This window comes from Haliotis cracherodii, unplaced genomic scaffold, assembly GCF_022045235.1.
Source record: "Haliotis cracherodii isolate W230 unplaced genomic scaffold, xgHalCrac1.p SCAF_6, whole genome shotgun sequence".
In the NCBI taxonomy this organism is placed as follows: domain Eukaryota; kingdom Metazoa; phylum Mollusca; class Gastropoda; order Lepetellida; family Haliotidae; genus Haliotis; species Haliotis cracherodii.
The window spans coordinates 39762460-39782149 of record NW_027266319.1 but is presented as its reverse complement, the minus strand read 5'-3'; the positions used below and the strand labels follow the sequence as shown (position 1 = coordinate 39782149).

The following is a 19690-nucleotide window of genomic DNA, read 5'->3' as shown; positions in this document are numbered from 1 at the left end:
AGTGGGGTGTGTTTTTTCTTGATATTATTAATAGATGGGTAGAGACTTTATCTACCATGACTAAACTATCGAGTTGTCAAGTTTCATACTGTGCAATATCACCTTTCAGATAGTGTTATGTATGCAGGATTCTTGCACGCCTTGGGGACGCAATTTCAACTTTGAGCCGCCTAAGATGACCCCGGGAGGTTCTACTGCATTTGATATGGACGAAGAACGTAAATACTCCCTGGAAAAGCAGTTTAGCTACAGTAAAGTGGCGTCATACAATGTAAATTTCAAAATGTTTATTGTCAGGGGACGATTCGCGTCGGATTTATAACCTAGCTAAAGTATAATTTTCTAAATACTAGTATCTTGACTGATTGTAGTTTGCATCTATTCCATTTTGAGTCAGTTTGATATTCATTACCCACCATACTCTAGCTTATACTATTATTGAATATATGTATCGTGGTCATAGGTAATGGGTTGAACACAGAGGTAATCATCTATGTTTCTATCACAAGAAGGTAGTCAAACATGGTAGCAATCTATACTGAACCGCAAATGAAACGTCACCATGGATAGATATATGAGAAACCATATTTGTCCAAACACTGTAAACTTACTTTGAGACATATTAAAAAATGAAACTTCTCCTAACTGCTCATCAAGTTTGAAATAAAAAGAGTCAAATGTTCTTAAAGTGAAACACAACACTAGTCTCTGAGAAAATGGCATCACAAGTCAGTATCGCGTGTGTCCACCCTGTGCATTGATGACTGCCGTGCAACGTCGATACATGGAATGGATGAGGCGGTTGATGAAGGCCATAGGCACTTGAGTCCACACTCTGAGGAAAGCCTTACGCAGCTCAGCTGCAGTTGTCGGCCTTGGTCGGACATCATTCAGCCGTCTTTGAATCTCGTCTCGGTCCCATGGGATGTAAATCGGGACTGAGGGCAGGCCACTGCATGGTTCTGATGCCATTCTGCTGGAGGAAGTCTCTTGTTTCTCTCGCAGTGTGGGCACGGGCGTTATCATGCTGAAACTCGTGGTTGCCGGGACGTGCCAAATGAGGTATGGCGTGTGGTCTCAAGACTTGATCAATGTACCGGGCTGCTGTGACACCATTGCCTTTCCATGGACCGATGTTCCAGAAGACCACCCGGCCGACCCTCTGTGCAAGACCAATTCCACCCCACACCATGATGCTCGGACCACCCCACGAGTCTCTCTCAACAATACAAGCATCCGAATGACGTTCACCACGGCGTCGCCAGACTCTCTCTGGCTCTCTCTGCCATCTGCTGTTGAGATACAGTAACACCTCTTTTGAGAAGAGTCCTCTTCTCCACTGCTGGTAGCGCCAATGCTGGTGTTAAGTTGCCCACTGAAGACGGTCCCGGCGATGACGTGGTGTCAGAATGGGTCCTCGGTGTGGCCTGTGACAGTGGAGGTGTCTGCTCGTCAATCGTCGACGCACGGTGTCCGCACTAGTGTGTCGCTGGTGTGTCCCCATGGTCTGTCGAGCAGTTTCCGCAGCAGTAACAAAGCGATCTTGAAGATGCTGTCGCACAATCTGACGATCCTGACGTCGGGTTGTGACCCTTGGTCTTCCAGTACGTGGTCGGTCATCTGCAGTGTTGGTGGTCTGGTACCGTTGCTGGAGCCTGCATAACGGTCCTTACGTGGACTTGAAATGCATTGGCTACATGCCGGGCGGTTTTTCCAGCTTGCAATCGTCCAAGGGCTTGGTGTCGCTCATTTCTTGGCAATCTTGGCATGTGATAGCAATTCAATAACGAATGAATGTTATCCGGGGAAAAAAATGGGGGACCGCATGTGCATTTCAATTTGCACGGAACTCACAAGCATCGCATTACCATGGCCGTTGCGGTGATGCATTTGGTTTTTTTATCATCAAATTTCATTGTGTAGGTTCTGTCACTGACTTCTTGCATGTAGACACTGTGAAGGCTGTGTCACTGACTTCTTGCATGTAGGCACTGTGAAGGCTGTGTCACTGACTTCTTGCATGTAGGCACTGTGAAGGCTGTGTCACTGACTTTTGCATGTAGGCACTGTGTAGACTGTGTCACTATATTATTGTATGTAGGCCCGATGTAGGTTGTGTTACTGACTTCTTGCATATAGGCACTGTGTAGGTTGTGTCACTGACCTCTGGAATGTTGGCACTGTGTAGGTTGTGGCACGGTCTTCTTGCATATAGGCACTGTGTAGGTTGTGTTACTGACTTCTTACATGTAGGCCCTGTGTAGGTTGTGTTACTGACTTCTTACATGTAGGCACTGTGTAGGCTATGTTACTGACTTCTTACATGTAGGCCCTGTGTAGGTTGTGTTACTGACTTCTTACATGTAGGCCCGGTGTAGGTTGTGTTACTGACTTCTTACATGTAGGCACTGTGTAGGTTGTGTTACTGACTTCTTACATGTAGGCACTGTGTAGGTTGTGTTACTGACTTCTTACATGTAGGCACTGTGTAGGCTATGTTACTGACTTCTTACATGTAGGCCCTGTGTAGGTTGTGTTACTGACTTCTTACATGTAGGCCCGGTGTAGGTTGTGTTACTGACTTCTTACATGTAGGCCCTGTGTAGGTTGTGTTACTGACTTCTTACATGTAGGCCCTGTGTAGGTTGTGTTACTGACTTCTTACATGTAGGCACCGTATAGGTAGTTCACTGACTTCATGCATGTAGGCACTGTATAGGTAGTTCACTGACTTCATGCATGAAGGCACTGTGTAGGTTGTGTCACTGACATCATACATGTAGGCACTGTGTAGGTAGTTCACTGACATCATGCATGTAGGCACTGTGTAGGTAGTTCACTGACTTCATGCATGTAGGCACTGTGTAGGTTGTGTTACTGACATCATACATGTAGGCACTGTGTAGGTAGTTCACTGACTTCATGCATGTAGGCACAGTGTAGGTAGTTCACTGACTTCATGCATGTAGGCACTGTGTAGGTAGTTCACTGACTTCATGCATGTAGGTACTGTGTAGGTAGTTCACTGACTTCATGCATGTAGGCACTGTGTAGGTAGTTCACTGACTTCATGCATGTAGGCACTGTGTAGGTAGTTCACTGACTTCATGCATGTAGGCACTGTGTAGGTTGTGTCACTGACATCATACATGTAGGCACTGTGTAGGATGTGTCACTGACTTCATGCATGTAGGCACTGTGTAGGTAGTTCACTGACTTCATGCATGTAGGCACTGTGTAGGTTGTGTTACTGACATCATACATGTAGGCACTGTGTAGGTAGTTCACTGACTTCATGCATGTAGGCACTGTGTAGGTAGTTCACTGATTTCTTACATGTAGGCACTGTATAGGTAGTTCACTGACTTCATGCATGTAGGCACTGTATAGGTAGTTCACTGACTTCATGCATGTAAGCACTGTGTAGGTAGTTCACTGACTTCATGCATGTAGGCACTGTGTAGGTAGTTCACTGACTTCATGCATGTAGGCACTGTGTAGGTAGTTCACTGACTTCATGCATGTAGGTACTGTGTAGGTAGTTCACTGACTTCATGCATGTAGGCACTGTGTAGGTAGTTCACTGACTTCATGCATGTAGGCACTGTGTAGGTAGTTCACTGACTTCATGCATGTAGGCACTGTGTAGGTTGTGTTACTGACATCATACATGTAGGCACTGTGTAGGTAGTTCACTGACTTCATGCATGTAGGCACTGTGTAGGTAGTTCACTGACTTCATGCATGTAGGCACTGTGTAGGTAGTTCACTGACTTCATGCATGTAGGTACTGTGTAGGTAGTTCACTGACTTCATGCATGTAGGCACTGTGTAGGTAGTTCACTGACTTCATGCATGTAGGCACTGTGTAGGTAGTTCACTGACTTCATGCATGTAGGCACTGTGAAGGTTGTGTCACTGACATCATACATGTAGGCACTGTGTAGGATGTGTCACTGACTTCATGCATGTAGGCACTGTGTAGGTAGTTCACTGACTTCATGCATGTAGGCACTGTGTAGGTAGTTCACTGACTTCATGCATGTAGGCACTGTGTAGGTTGTGTCACTGACATCATGCATGTAGGCACAGTGTAGGATGTGTCACTGACTTCATGCATGTAGGCACTGTGTAGGTAGTTCACTGACTTCATGCATGTAGGTACTGTGTAGGTAGTTCACTGACTTCATGCATGTAGGCACTGTGTAGGTAGTTCACTGACTTCATGCATGTAGGCACTGTGTAGGATGTGTTACTGATTTCTTACATGTAGGCACTGTATAGGTAGTTCACTGACTTCATGCATGTAGGCACTGTATAGGTAGTTCACTGACTTCATGCATGTAGGCACTGTGTAGGTAGTTCACTGACTTCATGCATGTAGGCACTGTGTAGGATGTGTTACTGATTTCTTACATGTAGGCACTGTGTAGGTAGTTCACTGACTTCATGCATGTAGGCACTGTATAGGTAGTTCACTGACTTCATGCATGTAGGCACTGTGTAGGTAGTTCACTGACTTCATGCATGTAGGCACTGTGTAGGTTGTGTTACTGATTTCTTACATGTAGGCACTGTATAGGTAGTTCACTGACTTCATGCATGTAGGCACTGTATAGGTAGTTCACTGACTTCATGCATGTAGGCTCTGTATAGATAGTTCACTGACTTCATGCATGTAGGCACTGTGTAGGATGTTCACTGACTTCATGCATGTAGGCACTGTGTAGGTAGTTCACTGACTTCATGCATGTAGGCACTGTGTAGGATGTGTTACTGATTTCTTACATGTAGGCACTGTATAGGTAGTTCACTGACTTCATGCATGTAGGCACTGTATAGGTAGTTCACTGACTTCATGCATGTAGGCACTGTGTAGGTAGTTCACTGACTTCATGCATGTAGGCACTGTGTAGGTTGTGTTACTGATTTCTTACATGTAGGCACTGTGTAGGATGTGTTACTGATTTCTTACATGTAGGCACTGTATAGGTTGTGTCACTGACATCATACATGTAGGCACTGTGTAGGATGTTCACTGACTTCATGCATGTAGGCACCGTATAGGTAGTTCACTGACTCCATGCATGTAGGCCTTGTGTAGGTTGTGTCACTGACTTACTGCAGGCACTTACGTTGTTCATATTATGATTATATTCGCTGCTTGATACTACCCACAGTAGTAAAGCATCTAAGAGCTTTATAGTCGATAAACACGAAATGCCACTAAGAAGTCTAGATAGTCCAACCTGTAACCAACTTGTGTACACCATAAACACGGTGATGCAAAACGAGACCTGACCTTGTGAGAATGCGTTTAGTGTTGCGTTGAAAGCACACACAGTCATGTCCTCTTACGAACTCCCCACCCGGATGTAGCTATTCTCGTGTTTACCTCCACCCTGTGGTATTTAAATCCACAAGTGCAGGTCGTGTGACGGGGACGGTTACGCCCAGTCACGACAAGGAACGTGTTGCTGTAACAAAGTTAAAGAAGCACTTCGTTTTAACCCGAAAAGCATCTGACTCCTAGAAGGGACATTGTTGCCTTTGCAAAAAATAATCAAAGCGGCCACAATGAAACATGGCAACATTTCGTCAAAATGTCGCGTTTTCGCATTGTCGGGTAATTTCATTCTGTCTATTTTTAAAAATTTAACAATTACGTGCATACGTACCCCCGTGAAAAAGGAACTATCACACAGTGGGTTAAAGGTATTATATGTAGACATCGTATATTATTATTCTTAATTTACCAAGCTCTCAAAGCTCTTTTTGTCAAGAGATATACTCCTTTGAATGAGTAAATATGTTTTGTTTAACTCCGCTCTGAACAGTGTTTCAGTTATATAACAGCATGTTAGATTGATGTAGAAGAAAAGCCCGCAGTGATGAAGGTTTTAGAGTGAGAGAATTCGGGTTTAACGGCGCTTTGAACAGTATTCCAGTTATATCACGGCCTGTCAGCTTAATATGGAAGGAAAGCCTGAAGTGATACAGGTCTCAGATGTTTACCACTTTGGTGAAACCCAAGAGCACGGGTATGGTGCTGACACGCCTGAAAACAATACACTGTACGTGCAAATATAGGACTCGAAATCACGATGATTGGTTTCTTGCACGCCCATGGGACACAACTCTGCACAAGACATTACCACGAATATGACTTATTTGCTTAAAACCATTACGACTAAGGCTCTGTTACCAGTTTATACCTTTAATGCGTTTCGTAGAGAGCTGGTCGTGAGTTGCCTCTTCTTCAAATATAGCATCTTTTCAGAAAGTCATTTACGCGGGACATGTTGTTTCAGAGGATGGGATCGAGAAAGAATTAAGCAATTAGGTCTTGGTCGAGAGCCACTACTTTTGAGGAGGTACGTCAAGTCTTGGGATTCGTAGTTTATTACCGGCAGTCTTTACAAAACCCTGCTCAGATATCAAAACCTTTGTGCAAGCTACTGCCTGACCCACTTCCAAAGTAGAGACAAAAATCATCTGGGGAGAGGGTATGAGTGGGGACCTCAGCAGGAGCATGCAAGGATGAGTGAGTGAGTGAGTGAGTATGGTTTTACGCCGCCTTTAGCAATATTCCAGCAATATCACGGCGGGGGACACCAGAAATGGGCTTCACACATTGTACCCATGTCGGGAATCGAACCCGGGTCTTCGGCGTCACGAGCGAACGCTTTAACCACTAGGCTACCCGACCGCCCCTGCATGCAAGGATGAATGGATGCGTGTTCAAGGCTGGGTTATGTGATTATACCCTTCCATTTGAACGGTCAACCACACTTTTTGAGGCAGTTTTATAAACCTAACACCGATATTGCATTAGGTACCTGACAATCTCGGCTAAACAAAAATGGTAAGTAAATTAGTAGGCAGCTCATCTTCCAAAAACTGAATTTTTGAAATGTTTCTCTTCAAAACCGGTTTTGAAATGGGTCACTTCTATACCTGCTTTTAGGTTTACATTTCGATTCTAAGAACTAGGTTTTATAATTAATTTTTCAGAAACTGGCCTTTTGATATAATGAGTATAACGTTGATTTTGTATTAGTTAATGTGCCACGGGTATGGTGCTGAGAAACCTGGAAACATAATCAGGTAAAATATCAGAGTATATAAAAATATTGATTGATAAAGCACTCATAGCCTATGATGAAACTTGGGACCTTTATACATGTTAGATAGCAGTTGGGCAAGGTCTTTATTGTTAGTCATAAAATATTCTGCCTGTTCGACGGGTGTTCACTGGGGGAATGCGGGGTTTGCAAACACTACATCTTTCCACAAATACAGCTGTTTGTCATTCGTCTGTCTAACCTGTGGTTCCCGTTCACACTACTTGTACAAACACTCACGTTGCACTATTCACGGTGTTTTATAATAGGTTACCTTGTATCCTTGTGATCGTTACAACAGCTGTTTACACGTGCCTATCCCGATCTTGCCGTGCACAAAGCGACCTCTCTAGTTACGCAAAACACAATTACGTGTTACTTTCACTGTGTTCTGAGTTAATTAATAGGTTCTTCGGAGAATAGAATAACCCGTTTGACATCCAGAGTGGTATTAAAAGGTCGAGTCACGTCGCTTTACATAGTGTTTAGCCCCGGGTTATAATTGATCTTCAGCAACCCGGGCCTGCTTCTCGTCAGAGCTAGGTGACTAAGGAAATCGGGTGGTCAGACTCGTTGACTTGGTTGATGCATGTCTTCGTATCCCATTTGCGTAGTTCGATGCACATGATGTCAATCACTGGATTGTCTGGTCCAGATTTGATTATTTACAGCCCGCCATGACTGGAATACTGCTGAGAGAGACGTTAAACAACAAACAAACAAAACATGGTGTTTAATGGTATTGACATCGCATCATAGTTTTGTAAACACTCAGGTCAGTGATTAACGGCAACATTTATCAGAAATGATATGTTTTAATTAAATTCATGATGACCCCGCAAAATGATTTATCCAATCCCTATCTTCGTCACATCGAGCTCGGCCAATGAGAGTGAATGCCCTGGAATGCGGATGTAGAGCGAGTGCGAAGTAGCATGCATAGCTGGGGTAACGCTCGACAGGGTTGACTGGCGTTTTATGGTCTGACTTACAAACGCATATAACCTGATGAAAAATCGAATTTAAACATCCACATGTGGGCTGTATATTGTCGCTGTGAATCTCGTCGACAGGTGCCCATAACGCATGTTACTAACACCAGGTAATGACATAAAATAAAAATTGTGAAAATCGAAACAATTATTCAACAAAATATTCATGGTTTACTTATAAAAATCACCGCATCAGTAAACACCATTTTAACACGAATACATTGTCTCAGAGTCACATCACCGCCTGTGGGTTTTAACTGCGCCCCCAGGGCTTTTCCGTTGATACACGCTGAGTGCTGACTTTGTCAACACGTTTTAGATCTACAACGCAGTTACTTCCCTTTTCACCTTCCCTGAGTAGATGTGCTGTGGCTGCTGGTGAGCCTATTCCGGCTACTATGCTTCCTAATAGTTGAGTGAATTCCGCGAAAACAGGTTGTAGTTCGTCAACAACTGACGAGACCACATTGATGTCTATTTGTTATGAAGATCTAACTCGGAGATGAAGTATGTTTGGAAGTATGCCCTGTACTGGGGAACCTTGGTCACTTTTATAGATTTGTCAGCTGGGCTACAAGAAAATGCGTGAGTACAGGGGTGTCTATTTATGAAACTTGTAACAATTGCGTCTAATGGATTTAGTGAGAAACAAGATGTATGCATTGTGATGAATTCTACATAACGGGAGATGCACGTGGAAATCACCCGTTATAGTGATGGCGGTGGGGAGGTTGGGGTTGGGTTAGGCATGGGAAAATGACAACGAAAGAGGGCAGTCTGTCTACAACAACTATTTTGAGGGAGCCGTGAAAAATAACTTCTATTTCTTTCATTGTATGTTGTTTTTTTATATAAATTTGAATTTTTACCTTTTTTGCATAAATGAGATTGCTGTATGCTGGTTACTCCAGCATGTATGATTTATCATGTTAAATTAATGTAGTAAGGACCGGGGGCCTGTTACAGAAATACATTGCCTGTCTGTATTTCGGTTTCAAAGGGGAAATCTAATTATGAGTAAGTCAATGATCTAAGTTGAATTTGTACCTGAATATGTGTACTGTCTTTACCTACATCTACAGAATACCAACCCGGGTCAAAGACAAGGTGATGATCTAATCCTTTAAATTAAAAAAACTCTTACATCAGCAACGGTGACACCTATAATAACCATGTTATGTTGGAGATTACCAAAAACATCATGTATTGAAAGAATAAAGTCTATATCTCGTCTCACAGTCTCCATTTCTGGTTGGGGAGTCCATTTCTGGTGATTTGTTGGATATTGCTTAAGCGGCGTAAAACCATACTCACTCCTAATATGAACTTTTTGCGGGTCCAATTTGTTCTCTTCATACATTTTCCCTTAACTTGTGAATTTTCATGACCCGTGTGTATATTTACACACGGATTTACACAGTGTGAACACCGTTTTGACCTGCATACTTGCATAAACACAGCATACAGTTGCATCGGGTAACAGAGGTTTGTGACAATGTAATGCGTTCGTGATAAATACGATACCATATGCAGACAAGCTGAAGTATTTCATAAATAAATATCACTTCAAACGTTACATGCACAAGAACCTACTAACATTATTCCGATATATACTGAACACAAAACATGACTATTTATGGGATATTTTTATGAAATTGTGTGATCAGCTTACACTGCAAAAGTATCCTCCAAAATATTCATGATCCCCAAATGTTTCTGTTCCACATGTACACATGTGATTATGATGTTAATGGTCACCTCGCAAGCGACACATGCTAACAAAATGTTCTCTACATTATGGTCAAGCACTTCACTGGAAACGTTCCCATTTGATTAAAGTTACAACATTCAAGGTCTCACTAAAGCTTTCAAAACGTTTTATGGTAGACATGTGGAGGTCATTTCCATATTTGACGCATCAGTGACAAAAATGATGTCCGATGTAATTCCCTATTTTGACTTGTGAACAATTGACTTGCCTTTGCATGTGTTTGTGACGGGTGCCATCGGTGGGGTAGGGTACGCTCACCATTTCACGAACACCTGGTATCATCACTATTTGATAGTGATTCATAAACACATGATCTTGATATAGTCGGAATCGTACGGTCGACTCTGCTTTTGGCAGAGATTTCTATTGAATATGAAAAGGGTTTTGTCGCTTATAATTATACAATAAATTATTCATTGCTTGTGTCAATTACATCGTCAAAACCTCACGAATCTCTAGCACACGACAAGAGACACGAAAGACGTTTGTACTGAAAAATCCTGCCGAATCCATTATCACACCAGGTATTTTCGTGCAAAAAGTTTATGTTTTACCCAAAACGAAAAAAAACAATAATATATGAGACCGATCCCATTATTTATAACAGATAACTAGAAACACATTGGAAACAAACTTGACTCTCCCTGTTTGTCACCGGTTGCCAGGTACTATTTGTGAACGTCTTTATGTCAGAGTAGCAAAGTGTAAAAGGCATGGGTTAAATGTAGCGTTGTTAACGCGCCACCTCCACACAGAGCCATACAGAAGGTAACCCGGATTTGACCTGGTTAAACGTTGAAACTAGGTAGGGTCGCTATCCACGAGAAAGTCATGGGAAGGTCTACTGGGACGTGTATAGTTTGTCAGTTCAGTCAACCGTCAACAATAGTTGCAGCTTTATTAACTTAAAGGTTGATATGGGTCACCATTGTGTGTCTTGTTTCCCCACAACCGGGACCTCTGTAGTGCTATTATTCCAACACGTATGTATAATGCATGCTTAATGTCCATTACAACAACAAATGTGGCCAACATGACTGTGGACGTCAAGAGAAATAATGATAGCTAATATTTGATATATATAGCCTTTTCCTCACAGCGGACTGATGTACCGTTACATATGTCTGTTTACCATCCTACGTTACAGGTGTGGTTTTAATACAGCGAATAACATCGCAGTGACATCAATAAATGAAGGACAATACACACCGCCAGTAGTCAATAAACTAATCAGTGCATGACTGTACGTCCATCAAGGCATGCTTTAGCTGAGAAGGGTTCCCTTACTAAAGTACTGTCGGAAATGCTAGGAAACTGCTTTTCTGCCTTCATTTAATAAATACGAGTCGTAGGACTATAAAAAGAGCATATATCAAAATAACGCGAATTGCCCTAATCTAGCCTGTGATTACCCTTAAAATGTACTTTTACAAGTAAAATGATGATAAACTTAGAAAATATTCGTGTGTTGTCATGCATGTATGAAATAGCATATCCCTGAGGTTATTAGTTAATGCGTGTCCCGAGGTGATGACCTCACACCTCCCGTGCATTCTCCCAGGTGCAAATGTCACCGAGTTGGGGGTGGTATTAAAATAGTGCTGTTATTGTACTTAATTGACATGCGTGGATGAGGTAACAATTTAGGATATGTACTGCATTATATTTGCTTGGAAACATGATGGAGTAGTTAAGAGCTATGAAACGGGATGAGTATTGGAAGGTTGCGGTTTTGGAATCCAGAAGTATTTGTTGTTCTACAGATGTTTTCTTGAGGTAGCATTTATCTGGGTAGGGTCGCTATCCACGAGAAAGTCATGGGAAGGTCCACTGGGACGTGTATAGTTTGTCAGTTCAGTCAACCGTCAACAATGGTTGCAGCTTTATTAACTTAAAGGTTGATATGGGTCACCATTGTGTGTCTTGTTTCCCCACAACCGGGACCTCTGTAGTGCTATTATTCCAACACGTATGTATAATGCATGCTTAATGTCCATTACAACAACAAATGTGGCCAACATGACTGTGGACGTCAAGAGAAATAATGATAGCTAATATTTGATATGAAACGGGATGAGTATTGGAAGGTTGCGGTTTTGGAATCCAGAAGTATTTGTTGTTCTACAGATGGTTTCTTGAGGTAGCATTTATCTCCGCTGATGACGTATGACTGTGATAGGTATGAATGGTTCGGAGATAATGTGACCTCATAGACAGGATGAAATATTTTCCCCTGAAAAGTGCTCGGTCATCGCCACGCGCCGTGTATCGAAATCCCATCTCTTGGAGAGCAATAGTGTAGTCCGGGAAACATTAATTGATCTTTAATTCCTCCCAAATTCTACTACAAGTCAGGGTTACCTTCTGCTCATAAAGCTTGTACACTATACGCCTGATCACCCTGTATCAAAGCTGTCTAAATCCTTTTACGCCCCAGTTTTGTTTTTGAGACCACCCCTATACCGGACTGATGTACCGTTACAAATGTCTGTTTACCATCCTACGTTACAGGTGTGTTTTTAATACAGCGAATAACATCGAAGTGACATCAATAAATGAAGGACAATACACACCGCCTCTAGTCAATAAACTAATCAGTGCATGACTGTACGTCCATCAAGGCATGCTTTAGCTGAGAAGGGTTCCCTTACTAAAGTACTGTCGGAAATGCTAGGAAACTGCTTTTCTGCCTTCATTTAATAAATACGAGTCGTAGGACTATAAAAAGAGCATATATCAAAATAACGCGAATTGCCCTAATCTAGCCTGTCCTATATGACACTGTGATTACCCTTAAAATGTACTTTTACAAGTAAAATGATGATAAACTTAGAAAATATTCGTGTGTTGTCATGCATGTATGAAATGGCATATCACCTGAGGTAATTACCTATTGCCTGTCCCGAGGTGATGACCTCACACCTCCCGTGCATTCTCCCAGGTGCAAATGTCACCTAGTTGGGGGTGGTATCAAAATGCTCGGTCATCGCCACGCGCCGTGTATCGAAATCCCATCTCTTGGAGAGCAATAGTGCAGTCCGGGAAACATTAATTGATCTTTAATTCCTCCCAAATTCTACTACAAGTCAGGGTTACCTTCTGCACATAAAGCTTGTACACTATACGCCTAATCACCCTGTATCAAAGCTGCCTAAATCCTTTTACGCCCCAGTTTTGTTTTTGAGACCACCCCTATACCTCTTTTGTTTTCTTATCATACCATAGACTTGATGGTATGAATTGAAAACACCATAGCTTGGGCAGGTCGGTAATTCACCCTATCTAAATAAATGGTTTCCCTCTATCTCTCTAAAGTGTAAAGAACTTGTATGCATTTCCAAGTACAGATTCCATATCGTGTACCTTGGGTATGGCTATGCAAGTATAATGTAACATGCATCAAGGGAGCAATGTTAACAAACAAAGAACGCAGCGTCATTTTGCCATTTTAGAAGATGCACATCTAAAAATTTCTCAAAATGATTTTTGTGTGTGAAGTAGATGTTTTATGAAGACTGCAATATTATTGTTGCAACGGAGTTACGTCGCATATTTCTATAGTCCCTTTCAGACTGCCACTGTGAACTTCATGTTTTCGTTCGAATTTGTCTCCTGTAAACTTGTCGATAGGACTCCTTGTGACTGAAATACTTCAAACCACAGGTAGGGCGATCGGTATTTATTCGATATTTCAATAACAACAGTCTGTAAAAAATATATCCCTTTTTAACAGGGGCAAAGCAGTTTTCTAGCATTTCCGACAGTACTTTACTCACGCCTTATCTCTACATTCATACTCTTCTTACAGGGTCTTCTCACACTTAGTCTTTTCATACACATCCTTCTTACAGGGTCTTCTCACACTCGGTCTTCTCATACACCCCCTTCTTACAGGGTCTTCTCACACTCGGTTTTCTCATACACCTCCTTCTTACAGGGTCTTCTCACACTTAGTCTTCTCATACACCTCCTCCTTACAGGGTCTTCTCACACTCGGTCTTTTCATACACCCCCTTCTTACAGGGTCTTCTCACACTTAGTCTTCTCATACACCTCCTTACAGGGTCTTCTCACACTTAGTCTATTCATACACCTCCTTCTTACAGGGTCTTCTCACACTCGGTCTTCTCATACACCTCCTTCTTACAGGGTCTTCTCACACTCGGTCTTGTCATACACCTCCTTCTTACAGGGTCTTCCCACACTCGGTCTTTTCATACACCTCCTTCTTACAGGGTCTTCTCACACTTAGTCTTTTCATACACCTTCTCCTTACAGGGTCTTCTCACACTTAGTCTTTTCATACACCTCCTCCTTACAGGGTCTTCTCACACTTAGTCTTTTCATACACCTCCTCCTTACAGGGTCTCCTCACACTTAGTCTATTCATACACCTCCTTCTTACGTAGTCTTCTCACGCACGACCTCCTTGCATAGTTTTCTCACACACAACGTCCTTACATAGTCTTCCCGGGCACAACCTCTCACATAGTTTTCTGACGCAAAACTTTCTTACATCGTCTTCCCACGCACAACTTAATTGCATGGTTTTCTCACGCAAACCTTCTTACATAGTCCTCTCACGCACAACTTCATTGCATGGTTTTCTCACGCACATTCTTTATACATAGTCTTTCCGAGGACAACCTCATTGCATGGTTTTCTCACGCACATTCTTCTTACATAGTCTTCTCACGTACAACCTCATTGCATAGTTTTCTCACGCAAACCTTCTTGCATAGTCTTCTCACGCACAACCTCATTGCATGGTTTTCTCACGCAAACCTTCTTACATAGTCTTCTCACGCACAACCTTCTTACATAGTCTTCCCACGCACAACCTTCTTACATAGTCTTCTCACGCACAACCTTCTTACATAGTCTTCTTACGCACAACCTTCTTACATAGTTTTCTCATGCACAACCTTCTTACATAGTCTTCCCACGCACAACCTTCTTACATAGTCTTCTCACGTAAACCTTCTTACATAGTTTTCTCACGCAAACCTTCCTACCTAGTCTGCCCACGCACAACCTTCTTACATAGTCTTCTCACGCAAACCTTCTTACATAGTTTTCTCACGCAAACCTTCTTACATAGTCTTCTCACACAAACCTTCTTACATAGTTTTCTCACGCAAACCTTCTTACATAGTCTTCTCACACAAACCTTCTTACATAGTTTTCTCACGCAAACCTTCTTACATAGTCTTCTCACGCAAACCTTCTTACATAGTTTTCTCACGCACAACCTTCTTACATAGTCTTCTCACGCAAACCTTCTTACATAGTTTTCTCACGCAAACCTTCTTACATAGTCTTCTCACACAAACCTTCTTACATAGTCTTCTCACGTAAACCTTCTTACATAGTTTCCTCATGCACAACCTTCTTACATAGTCTTCTCACGCACAACCTCATTGCATGATTTTCTCACGCACATTCTTCTTACATAGTCTTCTCACGCACAACCTTCTTGCATAGTCTTCTCACGCAAACCTTCTTACATAGTCTTCTCACGCAAACCTTCTTACATAGTCTTCTCACGCACAACCTTCTGACATAGTCTTCACACGCACAACCTTCTTACATAGTCTCCTCACACAAACCTTCTTACATAGTCTTCTCACGCAAACCTTCTTGCATAGTCTTCTCACGCACATCCTTCTTACATAGTCTTCCCACGCACAACCTTCTTACATAGTTTCCTTATGCACAACCTCCTTGCATGGTTTTCTCACGCACAACCTTATTATCTCGTTTCACGAATATTTTTACTATGGGACGTTCACGTAGGGAGTTTTTAGGGGGTTCAATGGAAACGCTCGTTTATTCTCCAACGGTAGTCAAGCGGATGCAGCCCCCTCCACCAATGATTTTCAAAAGAAAGGTCGCCATTATAGCCCGAATTTTGATATGATGTTTGCATTGTTTGTTTGTTTTAAATGCATGTAGTATTATAATATATGTTATCTTTCCAGAAAAAATGTATTGACAAAGCTCACCTATAGACATTCAAAGTACACAAGCAAATGTGGCTTTTTGAACTGGGACCGTTGTACAAGAAGCAGGTTGGTGCTTTTGTTGAAAGTGTTCCTTGCCACAAGATCCTAATACAGCACATGTCCGAAAGCAGGAGGTTGTTTAATAATTTGTCAGCTACATAAATATTTAACATTTCAAAGAATTGGTACCTTGAGGTGAGGTGAAAAGGTGTTTAACATCGCATTCAAGATTATTGCATTTATATAGCGACGTGCGTGCGTCCGTGCGTGCGTGCGTGTGTGTGTGCAGCTGCTGACATGCCGGTTTTATAGTGCTAGCCCGAGATACCAGGTAGCAGTTTAAAATCAATACCCCACTCAGACACAAAATGCTGAGTCCGAACCGACCTGTCCTTGTTTTATACTCATAATGCCGAGCGCCACATATATAGCACCATATATATAATAAGTACCATATTTTAACGTCTTTTCATATGTCGTGGCCGCGGATCGAATAATATACCTTCCGCTCTCCTTGCAGACGCTCTGTCCACTAGAAAGTTTGTCTTTCATAACACGAGTCTGCTACTCAATGAGTAGTGTGTAATTGATCAACAAACCTAATCTGCAGTGACTATTAATCAAACCATTTCACCATTTCAGAAAAGTCTCAGACAAATCATTTTATTGCAAGAGTGGGTACAGATCAACGAACGATGTCAGCTGCCCTCATCGTAAGTCACTGATTGATATTCAGTTAAGTAAAATAGTGAGTGAGTGAACGCCACTTTTAACAGTATTCTAGTTACATCACAGCGTGTCAGTGAGAGGATAGCTTTTCACTTTGGTGAAACCCAAGAGGACGGGTATGGTGATGATAAATCAAGAAATATAATCTGCGCGAAACGTGATTCTAACCCACAATCATAGGTTTCTGGCATGCCGAAGGGACGCAACTATGCACAGCGAATTGCAATGCATTGGACGACTGGACCACCCGTGTCCCCCTTCAGATCAATGATCGACATGACCTATAGAACGTTGGAAAAGCATTGCTTGTTTCATAACCACACACTTTGTGTTATAACATCACGTGCGGGCGGGTCTGTTCCGAATGGGGTTGTCGATATCACAATGCAACTGTATCCACCATCTGACTTGCTCACAGACCCGTGACGATCCTGGTTAGAATAGGTCTTCAGTAACCGATTGATGTCGTAGGAGGCGACTAACGAGACCGGGTGGTCCGGCTTGCTGACTTGGTTGATGTATGTCATCGTATCCCAACTGCGTGGATCGATTTCTATGATATTAACCACTGGATTGTCTGGTTCAGATTCAACTATTTACAAACAGCCGCCATATATGCTGGGATATTGTTACCAGCATCGTTAAAGAACAAACAAACAGACGTACTTTCTCACAGGTGGGTTATCTACTCCCCTTACTCTTCTTATTAATACGAAACACCAAAGAAGCAAAGGCACAATATGCATACATCTCAAAACATTTTCTTGAAGACTTGGTGAGGATTTCTAGAGGTCATTAAACCAGAGCTGGACTCGCGGCAAAGGCTTGAAATGAGTCGAGTACGCGGACTCTCAAGCTTGGGTTACAGCTGAGCGGAAGTTGTGCAATACACGAAACATGTCGCAGCAGGACCACAACACTCATCACCGTTGTCTAATTATGACATTGAACTTCGTGTACCATGTGGGAAAACGTCGTCCTGTTATGTCAACCTGGGGAACCCCGTTTTGTGAAGCTTAAGTGCTCCATGGGTTGTGTTACTTAACGCTCATTACAAGAAAATCATAACATTCCAACATTCCAGTCCTATATCAGAGCACATATGCATGAGCTCATTCGATGAGTTGATCACATCAAACTAACAAACTAGACGTCCCATTGAATGCAGATTTTCATTGTTGACAACTGTGACTCGGATATTATTAAACTGTTTGTAGAACAACCCTTCGTTTCTTACAATCAGTCTTGAAATAGCTGCACACTCCATGGCCATTTAATGGTCGCACCTGGAAAATATAGCCTATGGTAGGAGAGGCAGCTACGGATATTGTATTCACACGCCACCTTTATACAAGTGACACCTGAGTAATAAATATATTGCTCAACTCTATACCAAAACGTATCTAACGAGCGTAAGTACGTTTGGAATTTACTACTTATAATAAATATGATATCTAACGAGTGTCGATATCTTAGTTAACAAGGGAGAACCCTATTGTACAGTCCCCCGGTAAAGAATTGATAACCCCATTGTACAGACCCCGGGTAAAGAACTGACAGTCTCATTGTAGAGACCCCGGGTAAAGAATTGACAACCCCATTGTACAGACCCCAGGTAAAGAATTGACAATCCCATTGTACACACCCCAGGTATTGCATTGACAAGCCCCATTTACATAATACGCAAGTAATGCAATGGCAACCCGCGTGTACAGACCCCGGGTAATGCAGGCTTAGAATTGACAACCCCTTGGCACAGACCCCAGTTCAACAACATATAGATCTCAAATAAGACTGTTAAGAAATGGTAAAATGTGTTGGTATTGCTTTACGGTTTTTATCCTGGAAATCTTCAATTTATAGTATATGAATTTACGTATCATTAAACAGAGGAGCGATCGGGTAGCCTAGTGGTTAAAGCGTTCGCTCGTAACGCCGAAGACCCGGGCTCGATTCCCGACATGGGGACAATGTGTGAAGCCCATTTGTGGTGTTCCCCGCCGTGATATTGCTGGAATATGGCTAAAAGCGGCGTAAAACTATACTCACCCACTCACTCAGAAAACAGAAACAGAATATATACACATATATAAATATATAACAGAAACAGACATCGCATGTAAGCCTTGTCACTTACTCCGAGTATTCCTCTTCCCCAACAGTTTGTATTTGTAGCGAAATTATAAACATTTAATTTAATTTAAAGTATTGTGGTTAAAGTTCCTTTAATGATATATATGTCCTTGGTGGCTGTAGCACTACGTTTCCTCCAGCAGCGTGAGATGGATACAACAGTGTATTGTTGTTTGTGACAAACATAGATTGCAGTGGGTTCTGGTGTTTTACTTGGGTGTTTCATCCTCAGCGATATGTGACGGTGATATCAACCCCGCTGCTTGCACCATCACATACAGGACATCCCACATCATCTACAGTAACGGCAAGACCCAGTACATCAGTGGAGGTAGCTGCAGTACACCAGGGAAGTGTATCAACTGTAATGACGGCTTCTATGCAAGCCCGGAACGCTGTAGAAGTAAGTGCATCAGTCTGTGCAGAAAACAGAAAACTAGGTAGACATCAACCATATCAAACTATATGGTGTTTGTGTTATGTTTTGACTTGATCACAGACACATCCTAATATGTTATATCTCCTAAATATACACAATGTAAATTACTTTTATCATTATGGACTTCAACGCCGATGATAAAGCGTGTTGCTGTTTGAGGAGTTATCTACACACACAAGAAAAAAGTCTTCAGCAACCAATGCTTGCCGTAAAAGGTGACTATGCTTGTCGTAACAGGCGACAAACGGGATCGGGTCGTCTGACTCGCTGACTTGGTTGATACATGTCATCGTATCCCAAATGCGTAGGTCGATGCTCACGATGTCAATCACTGAATTGTCTGGTCCAGACTCGATTATTTACATACCTCCGTCAGATGGCTGGAATATTGCTGAATATTTACTATCACTGAACTGTGCGCTGCACGGATCTATCGTTCTTAATGTGCTTTTCTGTTAAATGGGGATATGGTGATGCTGTATGGTGAGGTGAGGTGA

The 19690-nt window shown here is 42.2% G+C and overlaps 1 protein-coding gene across 1 annotated transcript in view; it reads left to right on the top strand.

Moving 5' to 3' along the window:
* The first annotated feature begins 8511 nt into the window (after window positions 1–8511).
* LOC139446722 (uncharacterized) overlaps window positions 8512–19690 on the top strand; it is a 50331-nt gene continuing 39152 nt past the window's right edge. The window contains exons 1-4 of the mRNA XM_071228018.1: window positions 8512–8701; window positions 15869–15958; window positions 16535–16605; window positions 18987–19157. Coding sequence (XP_071084119.1) covers window positions 8619–8701; window positions 15869–15958; window positions 16535–16605; window positions 18987–19157 — 415 coding nt within the window. The 5' untranslated portion in view covers window positions 8512–8618. The remainder of the gene's footprint in view (window positions 8702–15868; window positions 15959–16534; window positions 16606–18986; window positions 19158–19690) is intronic.